Raw genomic sequence first — 27,189 nt, forward strand, 5'->3', positions numbered from 1 at the left:
ACTGAAACATGCGTAGGCAACACGAAATTGACTATTATATAAATAAATTTATTTCTGTGTTCACACTCTCCATTTTCTTTATGATACACACACACACTTTCAGTTTCCATCTACCAAATTCACTCACAAGGCTTTGGTCAGTGAAAGGTTATAGCAGAAGACACTTGCCCAAGGTGCCATGCAGTGGACTGAACTGGAACCATGTGGTTGGTAAGCAAGTTACTTACCACACAGCCACTCCTGTACCTATATATATATATATATATATATATATATATATATATATATATATATATATATATTATATATATATATATATATATAATTATTACCATATTCATTATTATCATTTTGACATCAAATTCTCTATGCTTGTATGTATTGGACAAATCTCTTTAAGGCCAATTTTCTATGACCAGATGCTCTTCTTGTTGCCAGGCCACACCTGTTTCCAAGCAAGCTGATATTTCAAAATCACTAGATGTAATTTTAGAAATGACTGGAAATGAATGACACCACTTGCCTGACGGTGACACTTGCTTATAACTATGTCATGTTGTCAGAAGATGTAGAAACCTACAGACACAGACAAACATACACATACATGTTTACATGCACATTTGTAGACATCCTTACACACACACATATACACACACATATGTATATACATATGTATGTGTATATGAATGTGTATATATGTATATTTTTTGTATATGTACATATCTATATATATATGCATATGTGTGTATTGGAGCTCGATGCAGTACTTGGATATATTGGATCCTATCAAACTGTCTAACTCATGCCAGTATGGTAAATAGATGTTAAATGATGATGATGATTGATGATGATGATGATGATGATGTGTGTGTATATATGCATATAGGTATATTGTGTGGTGTGTATGTGAAATATATATAAACAAGGATCAGATTGGAGCCTGGTGCAGCCATCTGTTTCGCTAGTCCTCAGTCAAATTGTCCAACCCATGCTAGCATGGAAAGCGGACACGTTAAACGATGATGATGATGATAATGATCGCTAATTATGGAGGACACCAGTGGATGAGGTAGAGCAGGAAAATATGGGATAAGGTAGTGAAATATGATGTTCGGTTGTTGAGTCTCACTGAGGTGATCACAAGTGACTGAGACTTCTGGTGGTTTGCTATGCGTAAGAAAACGTGTCATGTTAAGTGAAATCATGGTCCTGGTTAATGCCAGTGACATATAAAAGGCACCTATGCCAGTGACATATAAAAGACACCTGTGCCAGTGACAGATAAAAGACGTCCAGTACACTCTCTAGATTGTACTAGTTGGCTTCTTTAAGAAGGGAATACCGTTTAAGAAACCAAGCCAAAACAGACTGGAGCCTGGTGCAGCACTCCAGCTTACCAGCTCCAGTCAAACCGTCTAACCTGTACCGGTATGGAAAATGGACGTTGAATGACAATGATGCTGGTGATGATGGTGTGATGGTGGTGGTGGTATTGGTGATGGTGGTGGTGATGATGGTGATGATGACGGTGGTAGTGGTGGTGGTACTGGTAGTGGTGGTGGTGGTGGTGATGATGATAGTGATGATGATGATAATGATGATGATGATGATGATGATGGTGATGGTGATGATGATGGTGATGATGATGGTGATGATGGTGGTATTGGTGGTGGTGGTGGTGGTGGTGGTGATGATGATGGTGATGATGATGATGGTGATGATGATGTGATGATGATGATGATGATAATGATGATGACACACACACATATATGGTCTCATGTATGTTGCGCAATTAATGCCAGGTCATTTAAAGTGCAAGTTCACTGATATATATGAAGATATGTCTTTATATTCATACAGGTTTGATGTATATATATATATGTGTATGCAGGTGTAAGTAGAGGTATGCAGGCACACTTCTAAATGAGTGTATGCATGTACAAACAGGTATGAAAATATCTACCTGTGCTTGTATCTGTGCATGCATATATGTGTATGTAAGTATATGTATGTAAATATATGTGACGAGGTTAATCTGCACAAGCATGTGATTCAGTTTTGTATTACTAGAAGTATATGCCATCAGAAGCCATCACTCATAGTATACTATTAAATCACCATCTCTTGACCTCTTTCTGCCCATGCAATTAAGGTGCCAATCCGCAGAATTTTGGACATACCAGGTAGTAATCAGATAAGTCTCATTTTCTAATCAGTTGTGGAAATTCTAAATGATAATGATGGTAATTGCTATGTTCTTCCAAATTTATGCCTTTCCTATCTAGAATTATTTTGTAAGGGATACCATTTCAGCATATCTAAATACATTTAAATATTTTTAACTCATTAAAAATTAGGAAATTTTAATGCCTTTTATGGCTTTCTCATTTATCCATTTATATATTTTTTTTTTATTACAGGTTTCAGCCATTAGACTGTGAGCAAGTTGGAACATCATCTTCAAGTATTTTAGTCGATTATATGAGCTCTAGTTTTTAGACTCATGCTAATTTTACCATTCTTCTTCTTAGTTCATGACTACATTCACAGACATATTGAATTATAGAAATCCTGTTAAGGATATAAATAACAAAGTATGCTGGTTTAATACAATTCTACATTTCTGAGACGAGAAGTTTATATAATGTATACTGTTAATATTAGTTGGACTTGTGTTCTTATCTTGATTGTTATTTTCACTGTTTTAGCTGTTCTATGCTCCAGCCTTCTTCAGGTGTCTTGTGTTGAAGTCAGTTGCTGTATTGGAATTTTGAACCCAACCCTTTATTTGACCCAAGAGGGTACACTGTTCTCATTGTGGAGGCACGGGACTCAGTGGTTAGGGTGTTGGACTCTAGGTGATAAGATTGTGGTTTTGATTCCTGGACCAGGCAACGCATTGTGTTCTCTAGCAAAATACTTTATTCCACATAGCTCCAGTCCACTCAGCTGACAAAAATGAGTAATTCTGTGATGGATTAGCATCCCATCCAGGTGGAGAATATATACGCCATGGAAACTGGGAAACTGGGAAGCTGGCCCTTATGAGTCTGTATGGTTCAAGAAGGAACTTTACTTTTACGGTTCTCATTTAACTCTCTTTACTCTTTTACTTGTTTCAGTCATTTGAGTGTGGCCATGCTGGAGCACTGCCTTTTTAGTCGAGCAAATCGACCCTAGGACTTATTCTTTGGAAGCCTAGTACTTATTCTATCAGTGTCTTTTGCCAAAACGCTAAGTTACGGGGGACATAAACACACCACCATCAGTTGTTAATGATGTTCGGGGGACAAACACATACATACATACATACATATTACATACATACACACCAACACACATAAATATATATATATATATATATATATATATATATATATATATATATATATATATATATATACGAAGGCTTCTTTCAGTTTCTGTCTACCAAATCCACTCACAAGGCTTTGGTCGGCCTGAGGCTATAGCAGCAGACACTTGCCCAAGGTGCCACGCAGTGGGAATGAACCTGAAACCATGTGGCTGGTAAGCAAGCTCCTTACCACACAGCAACTCCTTTCCTGACATTTTTTCCTTCAGTTGACTTTATGTGAATTATCATAATGCACTGCTTTACACACATGCATGCATGCACACACGCACGCACACACACACACACACACACACACACACATACACACACACACACACACACACACACATACACACACACACACACACACACACTTGTGGACACACATACACATACTTACAGATACGTCCACGTGCAGACATACATACATGCAGGTACACACTTGTGATGTTGCATGGATTTTGACCACTTTGTGCAGAAGCCAATCTGGCCACCACCTTCTTTAAACATACCTTTGTCTGCAGCAAATCCTATTACATAAACTGAGCAACCTGTACAGTCCACACACACTATGCACTCCCATGCAACACACTGGAACATACACATATATGTGTACATATGGCTATGAGAGAAGAGGCTTCACCACAGTACTGTTACAGTGGGCTCATACTCAAATACAATTATTGTAAAATCCACTTCCTAACTACACAGTCAAGCTTCTTACCATTTTCTTCTTGGAAATTTCATAATCTCTAAAACTCATAATCACAATCCAGTTAACAAATAAAGAGTGAAATAGTGCTTCTTCTGTTTAGCTACAAGCCAAACCAGCTTAAACAGATCTATAATTAAAAGTGTTCTAGCTGACATCATCCTATTTTATACTGAAACATGATGCAGCTTGTGTCCTTCATTTATTTTATAAGATGGCAGGGTGTGTGATATGAAAGATATTTGATTACTATGTCTAGCAGTATGTGAGAATATGTAAATATGTAAAACCTTATTGAGGAGATGACAATAGACCAAAATGTCTGGTGTCTTGCTGTACTCAAGAAAACCTGTCCTCCACAGCAGAAGTACTAATGCTCACCCTCCCCTGATGGAGAGAATTGGCCCTATGGGCCTGTGCCAGTGCCACATAAAAAGTGCTTGTGCTGGCCCAATATCAAAGCCCTTAAAATCACTTAGCAACACTCTAAAGTGGTGGATGTCAGGAAGGGGGCATCCAGCTGTAGAAGTCATGCCAAATCAGACTGGAACTTAATGCCACTCTCCTGCTTGCCAGCTCTGGTCAAACTGTCCAACCCATACCAGCATGGAAAACGGATGTTAAAGGATGATGATAATGATGGTGATGATGATAGATGATATTAGTTGTTCAGTTTTTAAGATTGGAACACAATTTGAATAGGTGTGTTGCACTTGTAAAAATATATTGTTTAATATACATCAAGTAGATAAAATTGATGTCGAATATATATGAATGTATGTATATGTCTTTATATATAATAAATGAATAAAATTAATGTTACATATGTATAAATATGTTTTAGCTTATAATCAATAGATTAAATTAATATTGCACATGTATAAATATGTTTTAGCATATAATGAATAGATTAAATTAATATTGCACAATTATGAATATATGTGTTTATATATAATCAACAGATGAAATTAATGCTGCACCGTTGATAAATGAATGTTTTAGCATATAATGAATAGATGAAAGTAATGTTGCACATATATCTTAGCATATAATGTATAGATAGAATTAATATTGCATATGATTTCGTATTAACTAGAAAAAGTAATGTTGCACATTGCACGTGTGTATGTATATAAACTTATATATATATGTGTGTGTGTGTATATGTACATATATATGTGGAAAATATATATAAAAAGTGGAAGAGAAATGTCTTTGTTTCACATAGTTTGATATCTTTTTATTCATTTACTTGTTTCAGTCATTTGACTGTGGCCATGCTGGAGCACCGCCTTTAGTCGAGCAAATCGACCCCAGGACTTATTCTTTGAACTTGGTGGAATTTGAACCCAGAGCGTAATGGCAGATGAAATATTGCTAAGCATGGCTGTGTGGTAAGAAACTTGCTTCCCAACCACATAGTTCTGAGTTCAGTCCCACAGCATGGCACATTAGGCAAGTGACTTCTACTATTGCCTCAGGCAGACCTAAATCTTGTCAGTGGATTTAGTAGATTGAAACTGAAAGAAGTCTGCCATATATATATATATATATATACACATATATATAAAATATTATATATATATATATATATATATATATATATGTATATGTTTGTGTGTCTATGTTTCTCTCCTCACCATTGCTTGACAACTGATGTTGGTGTGTTTATGTCCCTGTAACTAAGTGGTTCGGCCAAAGAGACCGATACAATAAGTACTAGGCTTACAAAGAATAAGTCCTGGGGTCGATTTGTTCAACTAAAGGTAATGCTTCATCATGGCTGCAGTCAAATGACTAAAACAAGTGAAAGAATAAATGAATAAAAAAATACACACACACACACACACATATATATATATCATGTGATCACATGACCGACCAGGCTGTCAAATGTTGCTGCATATCACTGGTCACAATGCGCTTCGCATTGTGTTAACCTTCAAATGATGCCACCCTGCTGGCTATGTGAGCAGACCAACAGAAGAAAGAGTGAGAGAAAGTTGCAGCAAAAGAGTACAGCAGGGATCACCACCACCACCTGCTGGGGCCTCGTGGAGCTTTAATCACTCACAACGCCTGGTTTGGGAATCGAAACCGCGATCCCACAACTGTGAGCCTGCTGCCCTAACCACTGGGGTATTGCACCTCCACACACACACACACACACATATATGTATATAGTAAATCCCTAAACAGAAGAACAAGCACAAAAAAATGAAAATGCGAGGACATGGTACATGTTAAGTATTAGTAGATGCTCAGGGAAAGAAAGAAAGATGGTTTAATGCTTCGAGCAATGCTCTTCTTCAGAAACAGAGGCAAGTCCAATAGAAAGGAAGACAGAGGAAGAAAATCACCAATGATCCACATGTGGTTACATTTTGAAATGTATATATAACTTGAAATAATTGGTACTACAACTATTACAGAAATAACAACTTTCTCTTTCATACATTATCTCAAGAGTATGTGTGTTTGCAAAGATTAATCAAAAACGTTCTCACACACCAAGGCAAAAACTTCTTCCAAAAAGGTTAGTGACATTCTGGTAAAAGATTTCATAACATTTAAAAATAAATCCCCTTGATACCTAATAACTGTATCAAGTAATTCTCACAAAGACTTTCAAATATATATATATATATATATATATATACAAGCCACAGGAGTGGCTGTGTAGTAAGTAGCTTGCTTATCAACTACATGGTCCTGGGTTCAGTCCCACTGCGTGGCACATTGGACAAGTGTCTTTTACTAAAGCCTCAGCTGACCAAATCCTTGTGAGTGGATTTGGTGTGTTTACATCTCTGTAACTTAGCAGTTCAGCAAAAGAGACTGATAGAATAAGTACTTACTTGGCTTACAAGAATAAATCCTGGCTGCAGTCAAATGTCAGATAAAAAAAAAAGAATAAATATATATGTATAAATATAAATATATATATATATATATTATATATATATAATGAAAATAAGCAACAAGGGTTTCCAGATGTAATGCTGTATGATTGTTTCATGCGATTCCATTTAATTGAACAATGCAAACATTACATCAATTTAAAATGTAGAGCATTTTAAATTATGTGGATAATACCATACTAAATTCTGGTGCCTTCAACTTAAGTACCATATTCATCTGAATCTAAATTTTACTAGACTTATATATATATATATATATTTCTTTACTACCCACAAGGGGCTAAACACAGAGGAGACAAACACGGACAGACAAAGGGATTAAGTCGATTACATCGACCCCAGTGCATAACTGGTACTTAATTTATCGACCCCAGAAGGATGAAAGGCAAAGTTGACCTCGGCGGAATTTGAACTCAGAACGTAACGGCAGACGAAATACGGCAATGCATTTCGCCCGGCGTGCTAACATTTCTGCCAGCTCGCCACCTTATATATATGTATGTATATATATATATATTATATATATATATATATATATATGTATGTACATATATATATATATATATATATATATATATATATATATTATTATATATATATATAATATATATATATTATATATATGTATTAGTGTATAATGGATAGATGAAATTCATGTTGCATATGTATAATTAATATGTTTCAGTATATACAATGAGTAGATAAAATTAACATTTTACATGTATAAATATGTTTCCTTATATATAATGAATTGATTAAAACTAATGTTGCACATGTGTAAATATACATATTTTAGCATTTTATACACAGTTGTGATGAATGTTGCTAGCTGTATCAAATGTGATTTTTCTGTTGTTGTTACAGTCACTCAGCCACTTGTCCTAATCAACCCTAATGAAATAGACTGTTGATCTGCCCCCACTCTGATGCACAAACCATGATTTCTGGTCATCTTTTTTTTTCAGTTATGGCATGATTTGAGGGGTATTTGACTGTTGTTTCTAGAAGGTTGATTTGCTTGTTAGCGTTCACTTGGCTCTGTTTTTTATTGAAGGAACTTGTGATTAATCAAAGACTTACCATTATATGGTAATGCTAACTGTTGTTATTGGTTTAACGATTCTGATGCTGATGATAATGTGGAGGAGGAGAATGTCGGTGATGATGACAACATCGACAACAAAGGTCGTGATGAGGATGATGATGATGATAATGATGATATGGAGTATGATGGCGATGATGCTGTAGTAGTTATAGTAATGATTCTGACAGTATTGTTGATAATACTGACATAGAGGTTGTGGGAAGTTGGAAATTCAATTTTTAATTGAATATTTACAACCTAATAGAATTATGCTTGCAGCATATCTTGGAATCTTACAAACAGTAGTCTTCAAGCTGGTAAACATGTAAAAGCATAAAAAAAAACAAAAAGAAAAGATTTCCATCATGAAGGAGAATTACTCTATACCACTGATGACTGAAAGCCTGATATTAATGTTTTGGGCAATGGAATGCTTCATATTTTCCTCGGGTTGAATAAGAATTTTGTATCTTATGATTTCTCTTTTATCAAAATAAAAAAAACTAAAACTTAAACACAAAACATTTTTGCTTTTTTGGTGACAATGTTAAATGTCAAGTAATTATACCTGCTTCAGTTATATGAGAAGTGAATAAATATTAATTAAAATAAGTTCATATTTTGCCAGTAGACAACTAAGATATTCAATTCTTCTATCACACTCAATTTATGATATATTTTTACTCTACCTACCAAATTTCAGAATAACTCCTCAACATTGCCTTCATTTAATTTTACATTAATTCAAATTTTAAAGTTCTCTCCCTTTACTTCCATTGACAGTTTTGTCATTAATGCTTATGATATTTTCTTTTCATTATGGGTGTTATATCAGTTGATTTAAAATTCTTTTTGGTTCACTACTTTAAGTATGCTAGCCTACACTTAACTGTATGTTCTTCATACTGAAGGCATTCCTGGGAAATTTTCTAATGTCAGTATTTGCATTAGTCAACTAAACTAGAAAATTGTTAAGTATAGGATTCAAATGATTAAGGTTTTGCATTGGGAATAACTGCTAACCATAAACCATCCACTAAAATCACCAATAAACTTTCTGTTTTACTTTTTATTTATTTTCTTTTTATTTCATTTGATTTTAATCTTTGTATTATCTGAAGGATAGTAATGTAAATCAGGTGACACCATATTGATTTTTGGAGTCGATGTTTGCGTCCATTCTCTCTCACTCTTTTACTGATTCCATCATTCAAGGATGTAGCCATGCTGTGAGAACATAGCTGTTAATAAACAAATCCAGTTCACTAGGATAATCCTGGCTCCAACTGTGCTGCAGTTTGATTTTCCGCAAGAGTAACGAAAGGATGATTGTTCAAATTTACATATTTACAGGATTTGTTTGAGCAGGCATTTTATTGTTAGAAGCTTTGCAAAATGTTAACTCTTCAACTAACCATGTTGATAATAAATTTTTGAATTCCAAACCTAATGCATTATTATTATTCTTTTTTTTTGCACCTAAAACTCTTAGGTAACATGCAGTTATACTATGTAAGGCTTAATATTGAATTGAATTGGAAAGCGAAAGACATAATAGTAGAATTATTGAGAGAGGTGCTTTTGTTCAACTTACTTGGAATACGGTTGATTGCTCGAAGTGGCCGCAATACTCGTATAGTTCTGATTGCAGATATACTGAGGTTTTCTGTGTCTACTGCATATTCCACTGAACTGAAATTAAGCAAAAATAAATGTTTGTCAATAAAGCTCATGAAATGGTTTGAATTTTCAAAATTGTACATAACAAAAAAGAAAAAAAGTGCGCTAATTGAGCACTGCAAAAGAAAAAAAGAAGGTTGTTTTGATGAAAATCTAAAACAAAAAAATATTTCTGAACTGTGAAGTTCACTTCTGAACCATGTGGTTTGCAGTTCAGTGCCCCTGGATGAATGTTGTTGCTTAGCATTCTATACTATAGTTGCAGGTTGACCAATACTTTGAGATGGAATCTGGTACCAGATACTGAAAAAGCCTGTAGTGCATGTGCATGTTGTGTTGTGTGTGTGTGTGCATAGATACATGTACATATGTATATACATATACATGCAGGTGGCGCCTTGAGCAAGTGTCTTCTATTATAGTCTCTGGCCGACCAAAGCCTTGTGAGTGGATTTGGTAGATGGAAACTAGAAGAAGCCCATCATATATATATATATATATGTATATATATATATATAATATATATATATTATATATATATGGTTTGTGTGTGTGTGTGTGTGTACTTGTTGGTGTGTTTATGTCCCCGTAACTTAGTGGTTCAGCAAAAGAGGCTGATAAAATAAGTACTACTCACCTCTCCTGTAGCCTTTGACTTTTCTATCCCAAAGAGATTTTCAAACCGATATTTACATGCTATTCTTTATAGCTTTATGTGATTTGAAATCCACTGTTCCAAACACGAATTATATATACAGGTGCAGGAGTGGCTGTATGGGAAGAAGTTTACTTCCCAACTACATTGTTCCAGGTTCAGTCCCACTGCATGGCACTTTGGGCAAGTGTCTTCTACTGTAGCCTCGGGCCGACCAAAGCTTTGTGAGTGGATTTGATAGATGGAAACTGAAAGATGTCTGTATTATATATATATATATATAGTTAATCTAAACAAGAAAACAAAAACAGAAAAACAACAACGCAAGTACGTGGAACAAATAAAGTATTATTGGACGCTCAGGAAAGAAAGGAAGAAAGAGGGTTTGACGTTTCGAGCGGAGCTCTTCGTTGGAAACATAGGAAAAGGAAAGATCCCGAGAAGGGAAGACAGGGGAAAAAAATCGCTAGTGGTGTGCCTGTGTTTGTCTCCCCACTGTTGCTTCACAACTGGTGTTGGTGTGTTTACGTCCCTGTAACTTAGCAGTTTGGCAAAAGAAACTGATAAAATAAATACTAGGCTTACAAAGAATAAATCCAGGACAGACAAAGGGATTAAGTTGATTACATCGACCCTAGTGTGTAACTGGTACATATTTAATCGACTCTGAAAGGATGAAAGGCAAAGTCAACCTATGCAGGATTTGGACTCAGAATGTAATGTCAGACGAAATACTGCTAAGTCTTTTGTTTGGTGTGCTAATGATTATGCCTGCTTACCGCCCTCATGGGGAAATATTACTATGCTTGGAAACAGGTGACTATTAGTGACGAAAAGAGCATCTGGCTGTAGAAAATCTGCCTTAACAAATTCCGTCTGACCCATGTAAGATGGGAAAAGTGGGCATTAAATGACAATGGCAATAACAACAATGATGAAATGACGACGACAGTAATAGTCATGGTGACAATGATGACAACGATGACGCCAATGATGGTGATGATGGTGATGATGATGATGATGTAATGTCCATTTTGGCGCAAGATAAACAGGGATTACATGACAGATGATAGCAGACACTACTGATTTACATTGCTTGAAGTAATTACACCATTAACAGTCACTTTATATCTTTTGTTTCCAGCCATGTGATGTGTATGGTAGATCTAGGGGCCGATCAAGCAAATTGTGGTTCAGGAATGTAATCATTGCTTACTTTCCACATAAATAAACATATATCAGATTCCACAATTCTATATTGACCACTTTTATGTCTTGGTGCATACACACACACTCTTTCTCTCTCTCACACACACAAATGCATATATATATATATATATATATCACACACACACACAAACATATATATATATATATATTTACATATACATATTTACATATACGCATATAAATATTTATACATATATATACACACACACAAACATATATATATATATACATACAAACACACACACATGTGCATATATATATATGTATACACACACACCACACACACACACAAATACACATAAACACACACGCGCGCATGCACACCGTACATATGTATTTATACTGAAAGAATTAGATTGCCATGATTTTGTTTAAGTAGCATAGAAAATAGTGTTTTGGTTGATAGGTTAGTTACATAATTCTTTCATGCTGATTTGAGACTTCAAAACACAATTTGGGTTGATATATTTCTTGTGTTAAATATACATCAATTGTTAGGCTTGATTAAATAAGTAGACTGTTAGTGAAAACTTCCAAACCGCAAACACTTAGATGATGCACAATTGACATAACATTGTAAAGCACTCAATGCATATATACATACCAAACACAAATATACTAACACACACACACACACACACACACACACACACAGATATTTGTCTTTATACAAATATATATATATATATATATGCACGTACAAACATGTTTATATCTCATGTGATATAACAACTAGAGCTTAATATATTGTGTATATGACAAAGAAGTATTAAATGTCAGATAAAAGATATACATACAAAGTATGGATTATTGTTATATAACAGGAAGTGACCTTAAGGAACCCTTTCTGTATTATTTCAAAGTTTAACATCATCATATTCAATACTGAGTGCCAAGAAAAAAATACACTAAATTGACTCAAAAATTCTAAATGTTTTCTGTCTTTTTGTGTGTGTCCGTGCATGTGTTGTCAACTTTCTTCTCTCTCTCACTTTCTGCTTGCACACGCACATACATGCATACACATAACATACAAAGTGTTTTACATGCAATTTTCCATATCAGCAAATTTAGAAATTTTCCTTATAGCTGAAGCAATTACTTTTGTTAGTTTTACTACATCCACCTACTTTTGGCAGCTAAACCATCTTACTACTTCTACCTACTTTTGGCAGTTAAATGATTTGCTACATGTGCCTACATATTCCAGCTAGATATTCTTGCTTCCACCTTCTACATTTGGTTGCAAGCTGTTATGATTTTTTTAAAAGATTCTCATTTCTTCTAGCAGTTAGGTGTTCTTACCATGCATCATACCTTATTAAGCGAGATGTATATACTTGCTACAACTCTCTTCCTCTCTATAGCTGTTAGAATCTCCTACTGTCACTAACTGCTTTGACAATTAGCTATTTTATGCTGCCACAGCCTGCTTAACCCTTTCATTACCAGCCCGGCCGAAATCGCCTCTAGCTCTGTAGTACAAATGTCTTGTTTTCAAAAGTTCTTAAAAAAAAATTTTCCACCAAACCTTAGTCACAATTTATGTTCCTAACAGTAGCTTAATGATAATTAAGTTATTTTACTAAATTGTTTGTTATATTTAAAATAAAATGAAAGAAATACAGAGCATCTCAAAATAAATACGGTAATGAAAGAGTTAACAGAGAAATAGGGATAGAGTATATTATCAGAAAGGCTTAGGCAGTTTCAGGTATGTGCTTTCTACATGGATGTAATGGTATTAAAACAGATAAACACAGTCATCAGCATACTCATATATATGTAGGCAGAGAAGCCAAGCAAAATACAAACCATTGTGCAAGTTAATGAAGGAACTTAATGAAGGATATACATAGTTACAAGACAAGCTAGAAGCTGTAACTAAATCTCCCACAAATCATATTCCACTTTTTAAAGTAAAGAAAACCTTGGCTGTGTTCAAGGTTCACTATACATTGGAAAATGATGCAATGATCATGGCTGGAATGCATTTAAGCAGAGGTCTTTTGGATTAAGGCTGGAATGGGTCTGCTCTAAAACAACAAGAAAAGCGATAGGATTTTGATACAATGTACTATAGAATTTAATGGAATCATCCCAAATATTTAAATATTTTGTTATTGTATGTTATTTCATCTTGCTAAGGAAAGTGTTGGTTTGCTCAAACAGATATTTCTGTATTTGATATTTGTATTTTTTAAGGTGGCGAGCTGGCAGAAATGCTAACATGCTAGACAAAACGCTTAGCGGTATTTTGTCTGTCTTTATGTTCTGATTTCAAATTCTCTTGAGGCTGATTTTGCCTTTCATCCTTTTGGGGCTGATAAATTTAGTACCAGTTGTGTACTGGAGTCGATCTAATTGACTGGCCCCCTCCCCCAAAATTTGGAGCCATGTGCCTAGAGTAGAAAAGAATATTTATATCTTTTAGGGTAGTGAACTGGCAGAATCGTTAGCATGCCAGGCAAGATGTGTAGCAGTATTTCATCTGTCATTACATTTTGAGTCTACTGAAGTTGACTTTGCCTTTTCATCCTTTCAGGGTCAAAAGGTATTGTGCATTGAGAATTCATCCCCCAGGGCAAAACTACCAACCAAGTGTTCTACTGTGATGTTTCGAAACATTTGAGGGACGACCTTCTGCGAAAGTCACTGGACGATGACAATGCTGCACTCTGTCACTGAGCACTGCTAACTCTTGAGTTTTTACCCAAAACAACAAAATATCACTTCCCCCCTCCCCAATTTGCCATATTTAGCACCTGCAGACTTTCATCTTTTCCTCAAAGGTCACTGCTTTAACACTTTTGTTGAGATTCAGACCAAATCACAAAAGGTACTCGACTCGCTTACAGAAAACAACTTCTAGGCTGGATTCCAAAAGTGACAGGAACACTGACACTGGTGTATAGCTGTACAAGGGGACAGTTTTGAAGGGGATCATGTTAAAACTTGGGTAAATAGGTTGCTATGATAGACAGTTAGCTCCTACATGCATTTTTTTCTCTCCTTGTTTCTTTTCTGTGTATCTTTCTGTCGAAGAGCGTAGGCTCGAAACGTAAAAGACTTGTTCTATTTCTATTCCTGAGCGCCATACTAATAAATTTGTTTGTTTGTACTCCACCTGCCTTCGTCTTTTGTTTGTTTTCGTAAACCTTCCCGTTATTTTTTATTAAATATAGCTAGTATGGAAACTTTCTTATACCACCTTGTATATATATATAAAGAGGTTTGTTTCAGAGCTAAATAGTTCCAGGTTTAGCTCCCTGTGAAGTACCTTAGGTATGTAACTTTTATAACTCAAATTTGACCAAAGTCTTGTGAGTGAAGATGGAAGCAGAAGAAGCCCATATATAAGTTTGTGCGCATATATATATATATATATATATACATATATATATATATATATATTATATATATATATATATATATATATACATACATACATACAAATATATATATTGATGTGTGAGTGCATACATACAAACGCACATATATATATATATATCCTTGTGTATATATATATGGTAGAATATATGTGTATTTCTATAATGTTGCCATGATATCATGCAATGGTAAAAATCTGTTTCAATGAATTCAGTCTGACCCACTTAAGCATATAATAGTGGACGTTAAAATGATGATGATAGTGATGAAAAGATTACAAGTATATATATATATGCAGGAAATAATAATGAAAAAACAATATGGAAGCTAAAGTGTAAGCAAAGGTAATTATTAGTTCGATGGTCAATAAGTGGTAAGTATATATAAATATATATGTGTATATATATATATATATGTGTGTGTGTGTGCATGTGTGCGTGTATATACACACATACTCAAATATATGCATATATATACACATACATTCATACACACATACTCACACATATATATACACACATGTATATACACACACATGTATATATATATATATATATATATACACACACATACATATATATATTTATGTACGTATATCTGTCTGGGTATATTGTGTGTACAAGTATGTATATTAATAGATATTAGCTGCGCATGTGCACACACACACTACACACACACACACACCAGACACACACACACACACAAGTACACACTCCTTTTCATCTGAATGTACACCATTTGTGTATGTGTATATATGTACTGCATGTGTTTGTATGTATGGCTGAGTGTGTGTGTGTTTGTGCATATGTCTGTGTGTTTGTGTGTGTGTGTAAATTAATCAAAATATTATTGGATATTTGAAAAACAATGAATACATTTCTAGATATTATGCGATAACGTGTGTGTACACAAATAGGAATTGTCAGCATGGATGTGTTGTATTTATGGCCATCATAGCTGGAACCATGACAGTGGTGACAGCAGTAAAGTGATTATAATAAAGAACTGTTGAGTCATAGAACATGGCAAAAACATCAAGAAATTTATGATGAAGAATATATACATGTACATAGATATTTATATATTTATATATACAATTATGAGATATATATCATATATGTATATACTATATATATATATATATATATCATCATCATCATCATCATCATCATCATCGTTTAACGTCCGCTTTCCATGCTAGCATGGGTTGGACGGTTCAACTGGGGTCTGGCAAGCTCGAAGGCTGCACCAGGCAAGTCAGATCTGGCAGTGTTTCTACAGCTGGATGCCCTTCCTAACGCCAACCACTCCGAGAGTGTAGTGGGTGATTTTATGTGCCACCGACACAGGTGCCAGGCGAGGCTGGCAGACGGCCATGCTCGGATGGTGTTTTTATGTGCCACCGACACAGGTGCCAGACGAGGCTGGCGAACGGCCAAGCTCGGATGGTGTTTGTTACGTGCCCTCAGCACGGAGGCCAGTCGATGCGGTACTGGCATATATATATATATATATATGTATATTATATATATATATATGTATATAATATATATGGTATTATATATGTCGTTGCTATTATGCAAAAGTGTCATAACTCTAAAACGTTTTTTTCAGAAAGTAGTTTCACCATTCCATTTCTCTTTATGTTAGCAACAGTTTCAGCTTAACAATAATACTTTGTTGGGCGCAGAAAATCGTAACTCCATGCATGTATGATATTTTCTGCCTGAAATATTTTTGCAAAACTGCGATATGTGGGACTTACTACACTTTTGAAAAATTGGAAAATGGTGATCAATGATGTGGAGATACTTAGAAGTGGTAGTAGGGGTGTAGAATGGATGATTTTGCAAAGTTGTTTGAGGTCGAGGTGAACTTTTGGTGAGAATGAATGATGAAAAATTTCCTAAGCAACTTTTGTATAGTGAGCTGGGAGACGTTAAGAAGCCAGCACATAAACCCTACACATTCTGAAAAAAAACCCAAAAAAAACGTGATCGTCATGGCTGGATTGTCTTTCAGCATAGCTTCATTTGATCAACATTAACTGGGGGCTAAACATCAACAATGTATAATACTGGCATTTCGTCTCAGATTTTTGGTTTGTTTTGGAGAGGAAAAGTCTGCAGCTTCAGCCAAGTTTTCAACGAATGATTTCACAGCTGGATCCCATTGCTCATGAGGATCACAACCAGATGAATCAACAAGGTATTATTCAACCGACAAGGTGTTACCCATTATCATTGCAAGCAAATGTACTTAACATACAGTGGCTTACTTCACCAAAATAAAAATATGCTGCAAAACAGCAGAAATCGGAGGAAGCTAGCGATTCTCTGTGACGGCAAAGAAGAATACAAATAATTCAGTGAAGGAAAGATAAATGGTTGTGTTGTTTAAGAAGCTTGGTTTGCTCTCACTGTGTGGCATCCTGGGAAAGTGATTTCTATGTATGGAATCGGTCAACACAAACTGTGCTAGAACTCATTGTCTCTATACATAGATAGATAGATACATATATATATATATAAATATATGCATGCATATATGTGTGTGTATATGTGTGTATATAAGTATATACATATTTGTATATATATATGTGTGTGCATATATAAATATGTATATGTGTACATATATATGTGTGTGTAAGTGTATGTGTGTGCATGTGGCTGTGTGGTAAAAAGCTTGCTTTCCAACCTCATGGTTCTAGGTTCAATACCATGAAACCATGAGCAAGTGTCTTGTACTATAGCCTTGGGCCAACCAAAGTCTAAGAGTTGATTTCGTAGATGGAGACTGAAAGAAGCCTGTTGTGTGTGTGTGTGTATATTTATATATGTATATAAAATACAAAATGGGACAAGAACACAAAACATCCGGACATATATATATATATATATACATATATACATGTGTGTGTGCATGTATATGTGTGTGTGTGTGAATGTGTCTTCATGTCTGTATTTGTCCCTCACCACCAGCTCGACAACTGGTGTTTGTGTGCTTACTGTTGACAAAGGAGACCGATAGAATAAGTACCAAACTTAGCAAACGAATAAAAAAAAATATAAGTGCTGGGGTCAGTACCTTTAGCTAAAAGCCCACCAAGACAAGTGTTCAGTGTGGTTGTAACCCAGTGACTGAAACAGGTAAATCAATAACAGAGTAGCATTAATTCTATACCACAAAGCAGTAGAAATCTAATGTAAAGATTTAACTATGCTGCCTAGGGAGTTTACATTTATTTCATCACAGTCATAAGTGGGAGCATTGAAAAATTGTTCAGTATCTCATTAACTTACAATTCTGAACTTAAATAACAATCACAGATTGGAAGAAAGCATTAAAAAAGACTACTTTAGTGCATTCTGCATTAAATTATTATATAAAGTGGACGTATTGAGCGGTGCTCTAATGAACCAAGGAATTCCTAGATCTAATTTATCATTAATCTGTTATAAAATGAAACTGTTTTCTCCTGTAGGAAAATGAATTCTGTTAAGCTTGACAGCATATTTGATTTAACCAAAAATACTTATACTATGATGAATACACACACACACAAACACTTATATATATGTATATATATATATGCATGCTTGTGTATGAATATGTATGTATTTATATATATATATGTATATATATATATGCATGCTTGTGTATGAATATGTATGTATTTATATATATATATGTATATATATATATATATATGTACATATACATATATATTATGTATATATATATACATACATATATATGAATGTATACATGTATGTATATGTATATATAATATGTATATGTATATAAAAGATATATCAATATATATATATATATGTGTGTGTGTATACATGTATGTATATGTATATATAATATATGTATATAAAAGATATATCAATATATATATATATATGTGTGTGTATACATGTATGTATATGTATATATAATATGTATATGCATATAAAAGATATATCAATATATATATATACATATACATACATACAGATATACATATATACATACATATATATATACATACATATATATATATACATACATATACATACATACATACATATATACATACATACATACATACATATATACATACATACATATATACATACATACATACATACATACATACATACATACATACATACATACATACATACATACATACATATATATATATATATATATGTAGATACATACGCATACATGTACATGTGTGTGTATATGTGTATACTCAGAAACCAATATTAAACACTCAACACCAATAATGATTTAAAAAAAAAAAATTACTTATAGTTGTACTCGGAAGAACATTTCTGCTTCTCATGAAATATAGTATAAGCTTCATTAAGTTTGGCTGTCAATGGAGACAAAATCTGGCTGATGATCAACTCATAGAAACTGCTGTAGTTTAGGCATCCATAGACTGATTCATGAGCATTTGTTATGAAAATATTGCTTAATAAAATTTTTGGTAGTTAATATATAATGTTCGTTTTAGAATATAATATTTAATTCCACTGTACTCTTTTACTTATTTCAGTCATTTGACTGCAGCCATGTTGGAGCACCACCTTTAGTCAAGCAAATCAACCTCAGGACTTATTCTTTGTAAGCCTAATACTTATTCTATCGGTCTCTTTTGCCGGATTGCTAAGTTATGGGGACGCAAACACACCAGCATCGCTTGTCATGTCAAGTGATGTTGGGGGGAACAAACACACACACACAAACATATATACACACACACATACATATATATATATATATATATATATATATATATATATATATATGTACAAATATACGACGGGATTTCCGTCTATCAAATTCACTCACAAGGTTTTGGTCGGCCCGAGGCTATAGTAGAAGACACTTGCCCAAGGTGCCATGCAGTGGGACTGAACCCGGAACCATGTGGTTCGTAAGCAAGCTACTTACCACACAGCCACTCCTACGCCTATATGTATTTTTGGCACAAATCAAACATAGCACTATGTCATACAGATTTATTGCAGAGAAACACAGTCAACTCTTTTAGCATTTAAACCAGCCATATCCGGCGAAAATATTCCTCCTGTTTTATGTTCAAACCAACCAGATCTACCCTTTCACACCTACCCTACAATGTCATTCTAGAAATATACAATCATGTTGAAATCTAAAAGAGACAATGCATTATGAATTCAAAACAATGTGAATAAATAAACATTATATTTGACAGTAATCTCAATGCTAAAGAGTTAAATTAATAAAAATTAAACAATTGCAGCGTGGAAGGTGTTTATAAGCCATTTAAGAAATACACAAAAACTGTTAGATTCACTTCAACATTAAATTTGTCAAAATATTTTCATCGCTTTGAGACCGTGACCTGTTCACTGACAAAATTCCGTGCTATCAGTGAACAGGTCACGGTCTCAAAGCACTGAAAATATTTTGACAAATTAAATTTAAATGTTGAAGTGAATCTAATGGTTTTTGTGTGTTCCTTAAATGGCTTATAAACACCTTCTATGCTGCAATTGTTTTTTTCCAGCACACGATCTCAGATAAGGTCCCTTGTGATGCAAGTACATCTCCATAATTAATAAAAATTAAAATTCAGAAAAGTGTGAGAAAACTGAGGCCAGTTTGAGGTCCACAAAAGTTATGCACTGACGTTCATGAGTTTGGATATTTTACAGGACTAATTCTTCATTTGAGGCAGAGACAACGAAATGTCATTTTTTTTTCCTTTTCTAAAGTGACAGTACTGAAATGTCCTTATCTTTTTTCATTCTGATATGTCATACAAACTTATCTAATTTACAAACTCAAATGAGGTGCTGCAATTGCTTTTGTTAGAAAGTAGAAAGCCTCAATCAATTCTGGTCAAAAAAATCATGTGGTATCAGTAGTGGTGAATCCCATTCTTCCATAGTTATTCATCAATTCATTACACTACCCATATGAAATGACTGATGAGTGTCTATGCAATCAAAGACATGCTTATGCTGGTTATAGTACTTTAACAACACTTTTTATAAAACAAATACTGTAAGATTAAACAACTACTTGTTGATTTGGGGATGACATTTGACAGCATAGTACATTCAGTAATTTGGTGGTCATTAAGGAAAGTAAGTATGAAAGAATTGCTTGTGAGGGCTGTATAAAGTATGTACCACAATGCAGTAAGTAAAGTGAGAGTCAACGACAATTTCAGTGAAAAATTTGATATGAAGGTAGGAGTCCATGAAAATGTAGCCGTCAATTCTCTCCTATTCATCATAGCCCTATAGGCCATCACAAAGGACTGGATGTCTGTGTGAACTCATATTTTGATGACCTTGTTTTCATAGGAGAATTAGAGAAGATGAATCTAGGATCAAATTGCCTCAAGGTAATCTTAGCAAAAGCTTAGTTTTAATAAGTAAAAAAGAAGACAAGACCTTGGTAACTTCAGGGAAATGGCCTTGCTTAATATGCAGAAAAAATGTCGGTATAAACCCCATATACTGTACCCAATGTAAGCTATGGACATACAAGAGGTTTCATTGAATCATAGGCTTATGTAAGATAGTAAGTATCATATATTTTTGAAGCTTATTCAGTGGAGCAATATGTACTATGAGAACATCAGAAGTAAATGTTCAGATAGCTCACTAGAAGTAGTCAATAGCTTTTGTTACTTAGAATATGTAGTTTGCAAGGGAGATAAATGATCTGCAAAAATAGCAGCCTGTGTAAGAACAGGTTGGAAAAAGTTCAGAGAGCTTCTACTATTACTGGTAACAAAAGTTTCTTCTTTCCACAGAGTGAAGAGAAAATTGTATGATGCTTGTGTCAGAACTGTGATGCTGCAGGGTAATGAGATAAGGGCCTATAAGATACTAGCAGTTCTGCTCACATCAAATCATGTCAAACCATCCAGTCTATGCCAGCAGGGAACATGGACATTAAATGATGATGATGATGATGTTCACACACACACACACACACACACACACACACACACACCTATTAAATATTAAAACTTGAAAATAAAGACCTTAATGATTTTTGTGTGCAAGTACTTTTGGTTGTCATCATCTTTTCAAACATATAGTATAAACCAGCATTTTCTTTGCTGTTGATATGAATTATCATTTCTTTGGTGTTGGTGAAATATTTCAGATAGTGTGACTGTATAAAGAGCTTGAGCAAAGCACTACAGTCTACTCAATTGCAACGATTTCTAGTGGAGTGCTAGTACTCATTACAGAACCTGGCAGAGTAGGGTGCTGTAATGCATTGCAGTTGGCCTCCTACCTTCCATCTGTCACATCATGGATTTTCCACACAGATGATACATGTTTGTTTTTAACTATGTAAATGCTTAAAACAATTAACGTAAGCAATGTTACCCTCCATACTCACTCATGAGTGACAGCTGGCTGTACTTATATTCTGTCAATTTGTCTGTCTGCCTGTCCATACACACGTATATATGTGTATGTATGTATGTATGTATGTATGTATGTATGTACGTATGCATGCATGTATGTATGTAAACATATATTACTTCCATACATAAATAATCTAAAAATTTGACCAAGCTAGCAGGTGAGCAATTAATACTTTTGTTATTGACTTCTAAAAGATGAAAGATACTTCTTTCTTTTATTATAATACCATTCACTTCTAGGATGCCTTATAGGAATATTAAATCCTGTTTATTTTATCGACCGTAGAAGGTTGAAAGACAAAGTTGACCTTGGTAGGAAACTGAGAACTTTGAAGACAATAACTAAATACTGCAGGCATTTTGTCCGATGCTCTAAAGATTTTGCCAAGCCACCAGATGGCTATACAAGTTTTCATTACAGAATCTTAAGTATATAGACACAGCATAATTTAATTTTCCCAACTAGACAAAAGCCTACACATCTAAACACCAACCCATTTAAAATTAATGTGGTTCATAAAACAACTATCATTAATTGAACAGAGTAGTTTAAATACTTGGCTAACGAACAATACCCATAAAATAAATCGTTTGTTCATGTGCCATTTCATGTATTTAGACTGAAAGCCTATGTTTCCAGATCAAAATAAAAATTACCATACATTGACAGAAAGAAAAAAGAAAAGAAAAGTAGTTAGATTCAGTGTTGGAATCAAAAAATGTGAGTATGATTTCAGCCTAAATATTTCTTGGAGGTTTCCTTTTAATTCTATCTGTATCTTATTCAGGAATGTGTAAAGAGATTTTCTGGCTTGCTGGCTTAGAAAAAAAAAAGTCACTGATGTTTAATTATTTCCTATATGATTTTAAAACAAATTTCTGTACAAAACAGAATTATATGGAAACAGAGAAAAATTCATGCTCAATTTTTGATCATTGTAATGTATAAGAATGTACATACTGATGGTTTCCAATTATGAAACGATCTTTGCATCATTTCCCCAGTTACTTCAGCATGGAATAGGTGTGGGTGGATGCATTTACTGAAGCCAGTGTTGATGACATAAACATCAACAAGACTGAAGTTTGTTTTATGAATGCCTTTATGGAAAATGACAAATCTCATAAAAGACAAAGCTGGGAGGGAATTAAGGAAGTGATAGATGAACAATTTTTTCTTACTATTTCACCAATGAGTCTTTGTACACACACACACACACACACACACACGTACATATGTACAAACACACATATATAAATGTAGATATAAATGTACATATATGTATGTATATGAATATACATATATATACACATACACATATATGTATATACACACACACTCATACCTATATGTTTAGTAACATAAACACATATTTATGCATAATATGTATATGCACACATGTACACACGTGTACACACTCATGCACACATACCTTTAAGATTTATTTTTCTTGTATGATATGGTATGAATTGCTGATAGCCAAATTATTTCGTTTTCTCTTAAATATTCTCAGAATAAAGAATAACGAAAAACCAAAAAAAAAAAAAAAGCAAAGAAAAGATGAGGAAAGAACTAAACATTGTATTAGTCTTTGGGGATAAGTAAGAAGAGATTGTTATGCAAAAAAAACCCTTAAAAACAAGCATGAAAAATATATGAAAGAAAAGCCGCTATTAATCTTTATTGTTTATGCTTCTTTGCTGTTTATGGAACCTTAAATGGAAGCAATATGTTTGTGCATGTGTATACATATATATATATATATATATATATATATATAAACACAAATATGCATTAAGAGGGGAGGAAAAACGCAATGGTCTATTATAATCCCATGGTTTGAAACCTTATGGCCAGGCAAAGGTCTATAAATTAGTTCACTTCAAAACCTTATGAGAAAGACAAAACCTATAAACCGTTGGTTTATGAAGTTTGCAGGAACGATGAAGGTTTCCTGACAAGAATCCTCAAAGTCTTTAATAGCAAGACACTATTTATATTGCTCTTTACATTGAAATATTTCATGAAACAGCATGATAGCAGGTAAGCTTAGTAGGGAATGAATGCAATATATATATATATAAAATATATGCACGCACATTGTACATACATACACACTCATGCACACACGTATCCATATATAAATGTTATTACTTGGTTGAGCTATAAGCCTTCAAGGTTGAAATAACAATATCTAAAATCAAGTTGATAGGATTTGGTGAGTGAAAGCTGTGTACGAGCTCTTCAAAGATCAGCTGGTTTAACACACTGCCTGGACCTTGGAAGCCTTTAGCAAGTCTATTGTATTACATGTATTCAGTTCAAGTCCCTAGACAGAATGTAATTTCCTTTCCTTTCCTCTCACCAGTGTTGGAATCCCTAGAAAATGGTTCTGGAGGCTGCTTTTCCTTCTTTGATTAACCAATACAAACAAAATTATTTTGAAGGTGGTTGTTAAAGGTTTGGGGATAATTGTGTAGCTGATAAATGGTTTAGCAACACTAGTGGCAGTGATGGTTGATGGTTGTTACTTAGCCTTTCCAAGCAGACTTATGATCAAAGATATCCCTACAAAAATCATACCAACATTTTCCTATATGTAGGAAACCCAAGATCTCACTAACTACAATTGTATTTATGAAGCACGAAAAATACATACATAAGTTTGGCCACAGCTATGTTTCAAGGTTTGGATTAATAGCTAAGGCCAGAAGAAGAGGCATCAAATATTAACTTATGGTAGGTTGGTCCTGTGATAAGTAATCACCATATCAAGTTTTTAATCAGAATTTGTGAAGGCGTGTGGCCTAGTAGTTAGGATGTTGAACTCATGATCATAAGGTTGTGGTTTCGATTCCTGGAGCGGGTGATGCGTTGTGTTCTTGAGCAAAATACTTCATTTCATGTTGCTCCAGTCCACTCAGCTGGCAAAAACAAGTAATCCTGCGATGGACTGGTGTCCCATCCAGATGGGGAGTTTCTACGCCACTGAAACTGGGAAACTGGCCCTTATGAGCCTGGCTTGGCTCGAGAAGGAACATTTATTAATCAGAATTAAATTACTTGGCCTGATATTTTGTGTATGTAAGTTAAAAATGGGTGATGGGGTGTTGACTCATAGAAAGGGGACATTAATAAAGTTTTCGTAAAAGAAAAGAGGTGATAGTTAAAAATCTAGCACTTCTCTAAACAAAGCCATAACCTGATTTCTTGCAACAGAATGAACTCCACTAAAGGTACCCGAAAGTAGTGTTCAATAGGCAATAGATGAAGTCTACCACTACCAACCACTACCACCACAAAGGTATGGAAATGATAATTCCAGTAGTAATTTGGGTACTTGTATCTTTTGAAACGGAGAGAATTTACACTAGAATAGTTAATATCTTGCATCTCTATGGTTTCTTAGATAAAGTTATATTAAAAGAAAAAAAATTAATGGAATGGAATTTAACTGAAATCCTAATAGCAAAATTAATTTGTGGGGCTTTAACTTAGGAATTACCTGATCTATTTTGGCAGTCAGAATTGTTTTTGTAGAAAGTGTTTCAGTGAATTGGAAGGTAAAAGGTGAGAACAAGAGTTGAGGTCTGTGGTGGGAAAGAGATATAATAATAATAATAATAATAATAATAATAATAATAATAATAATAATAATATAACTAAATGGTAGTGTAACGTATTAGAACAACGTAGTAAACAGCAAAGAAAATGGAGATAGAACTCAGCCAATGGTCAATGGATGCCAAAATTACATTGAAATTGGCACTTAATGAGTCAGTACAGAAGATCTAAACATTGTTTGTAATGATGAGTTTCATTTTTTGCCAATCAATTTCTCCTCAAAGAACGAAAGAAAGAAAATTGCCACCATTACTACTACTACTACTACTACTACTACTATTCTTCTTATTATTATTACTACTATAATGATCATCATCATTATCATCTAAACCATCTCCTACAAGCCTCACTATTAACCTATGCTCACCCCACCACCAATACCATGACCACCACCACTACCACCACCACCACCAACATCATCACCATTACCAGCTACATCATCACAGTTGTTTACCCTTCAATACCATAATCACAACTTTAGTTTCAATTGTATTAATTTTACATATTTTGTTTGTTTGTTTTTGTTTCCTCTTATTCTCTTACTCTTCTTCATTAACCCTTTGCCATTGCAAATAAGATTATGCTTAAACCTTTCTAAATGCCTTTTATAGATTTCTCTCTCTCTAACCTCCCTCCACCCATTCCCATAATTATCATTATTAAATGAATTACACTTTTCTATAGAACATTGCCAAATTATCAAGTTTCTTTTCTCTTTTATCATTTCCATTTTGGCTACCTTCTCATCCATCTCTTTTTGTAATGTAACCCTCGCAGACACTTAAACACTTTATCTTATACCATAATCTCAAGAAGTAATGGACTATTTCCTCTACTGAAGCATGCACTTTTGAAAAATGTTAAAATAAATGATTCCAAATGATGACATTTTCCCCTCTTATACATTGTGAAATAATAATGATTTCTTTTTAATTAACACAATGAAATAATACTGATTGTGTTTTAATTAATACTGTGAAATAATCATGATTTTTGTGCAGTTAAGAAGTTTAGTTCACTATTATGTAGGTTCCACATTTGTTCTCACCATTTGGTAACTTTGGCACATACCTTCAATGGTAGTCTCATGAGATAT

The 27,189-nt window shown here is 34.1% G+C and overlaps 1 protein-coding gene across 1 annotated transcript in view; it reads right to left on the minus strand.

Annotated features, from left to right (window-relative positions):
* The window catches only part of LOC115213213 (voltage-dependent T-type calcium channel subunit alpha-1G-like), an 865,045-nt gene that overhangs the window by 619,538 nt on the left and 218,318 nt on the right, over window positions 1-27,189 (minus strand). Inside the window, exon 3 of the mRNA XM_036503838.1 lies at window positions 9,667-9,764. Coding sequence (XP_036359731.1) covers window positions 9,667-9,764 — 98 coding nt within the window. The remainder of the gene's footprint in view (window positions 1-9,666; window positions 9,765-27,189) is intronic.

Source organism: Octopus sinensis, linkage group LG6 (genome assembly GCF_006345805.1).
Source record: "Octopus sinensis linkage group LG6, ASM634580v1, whole genome shotgun sequence".
Taxonomy (NCBI): Eukaryota; Metazoa; Mollusca; class Cephalopoda; order Octopoda; family Octopodidae; genus Octopus; species Octopus sinensis.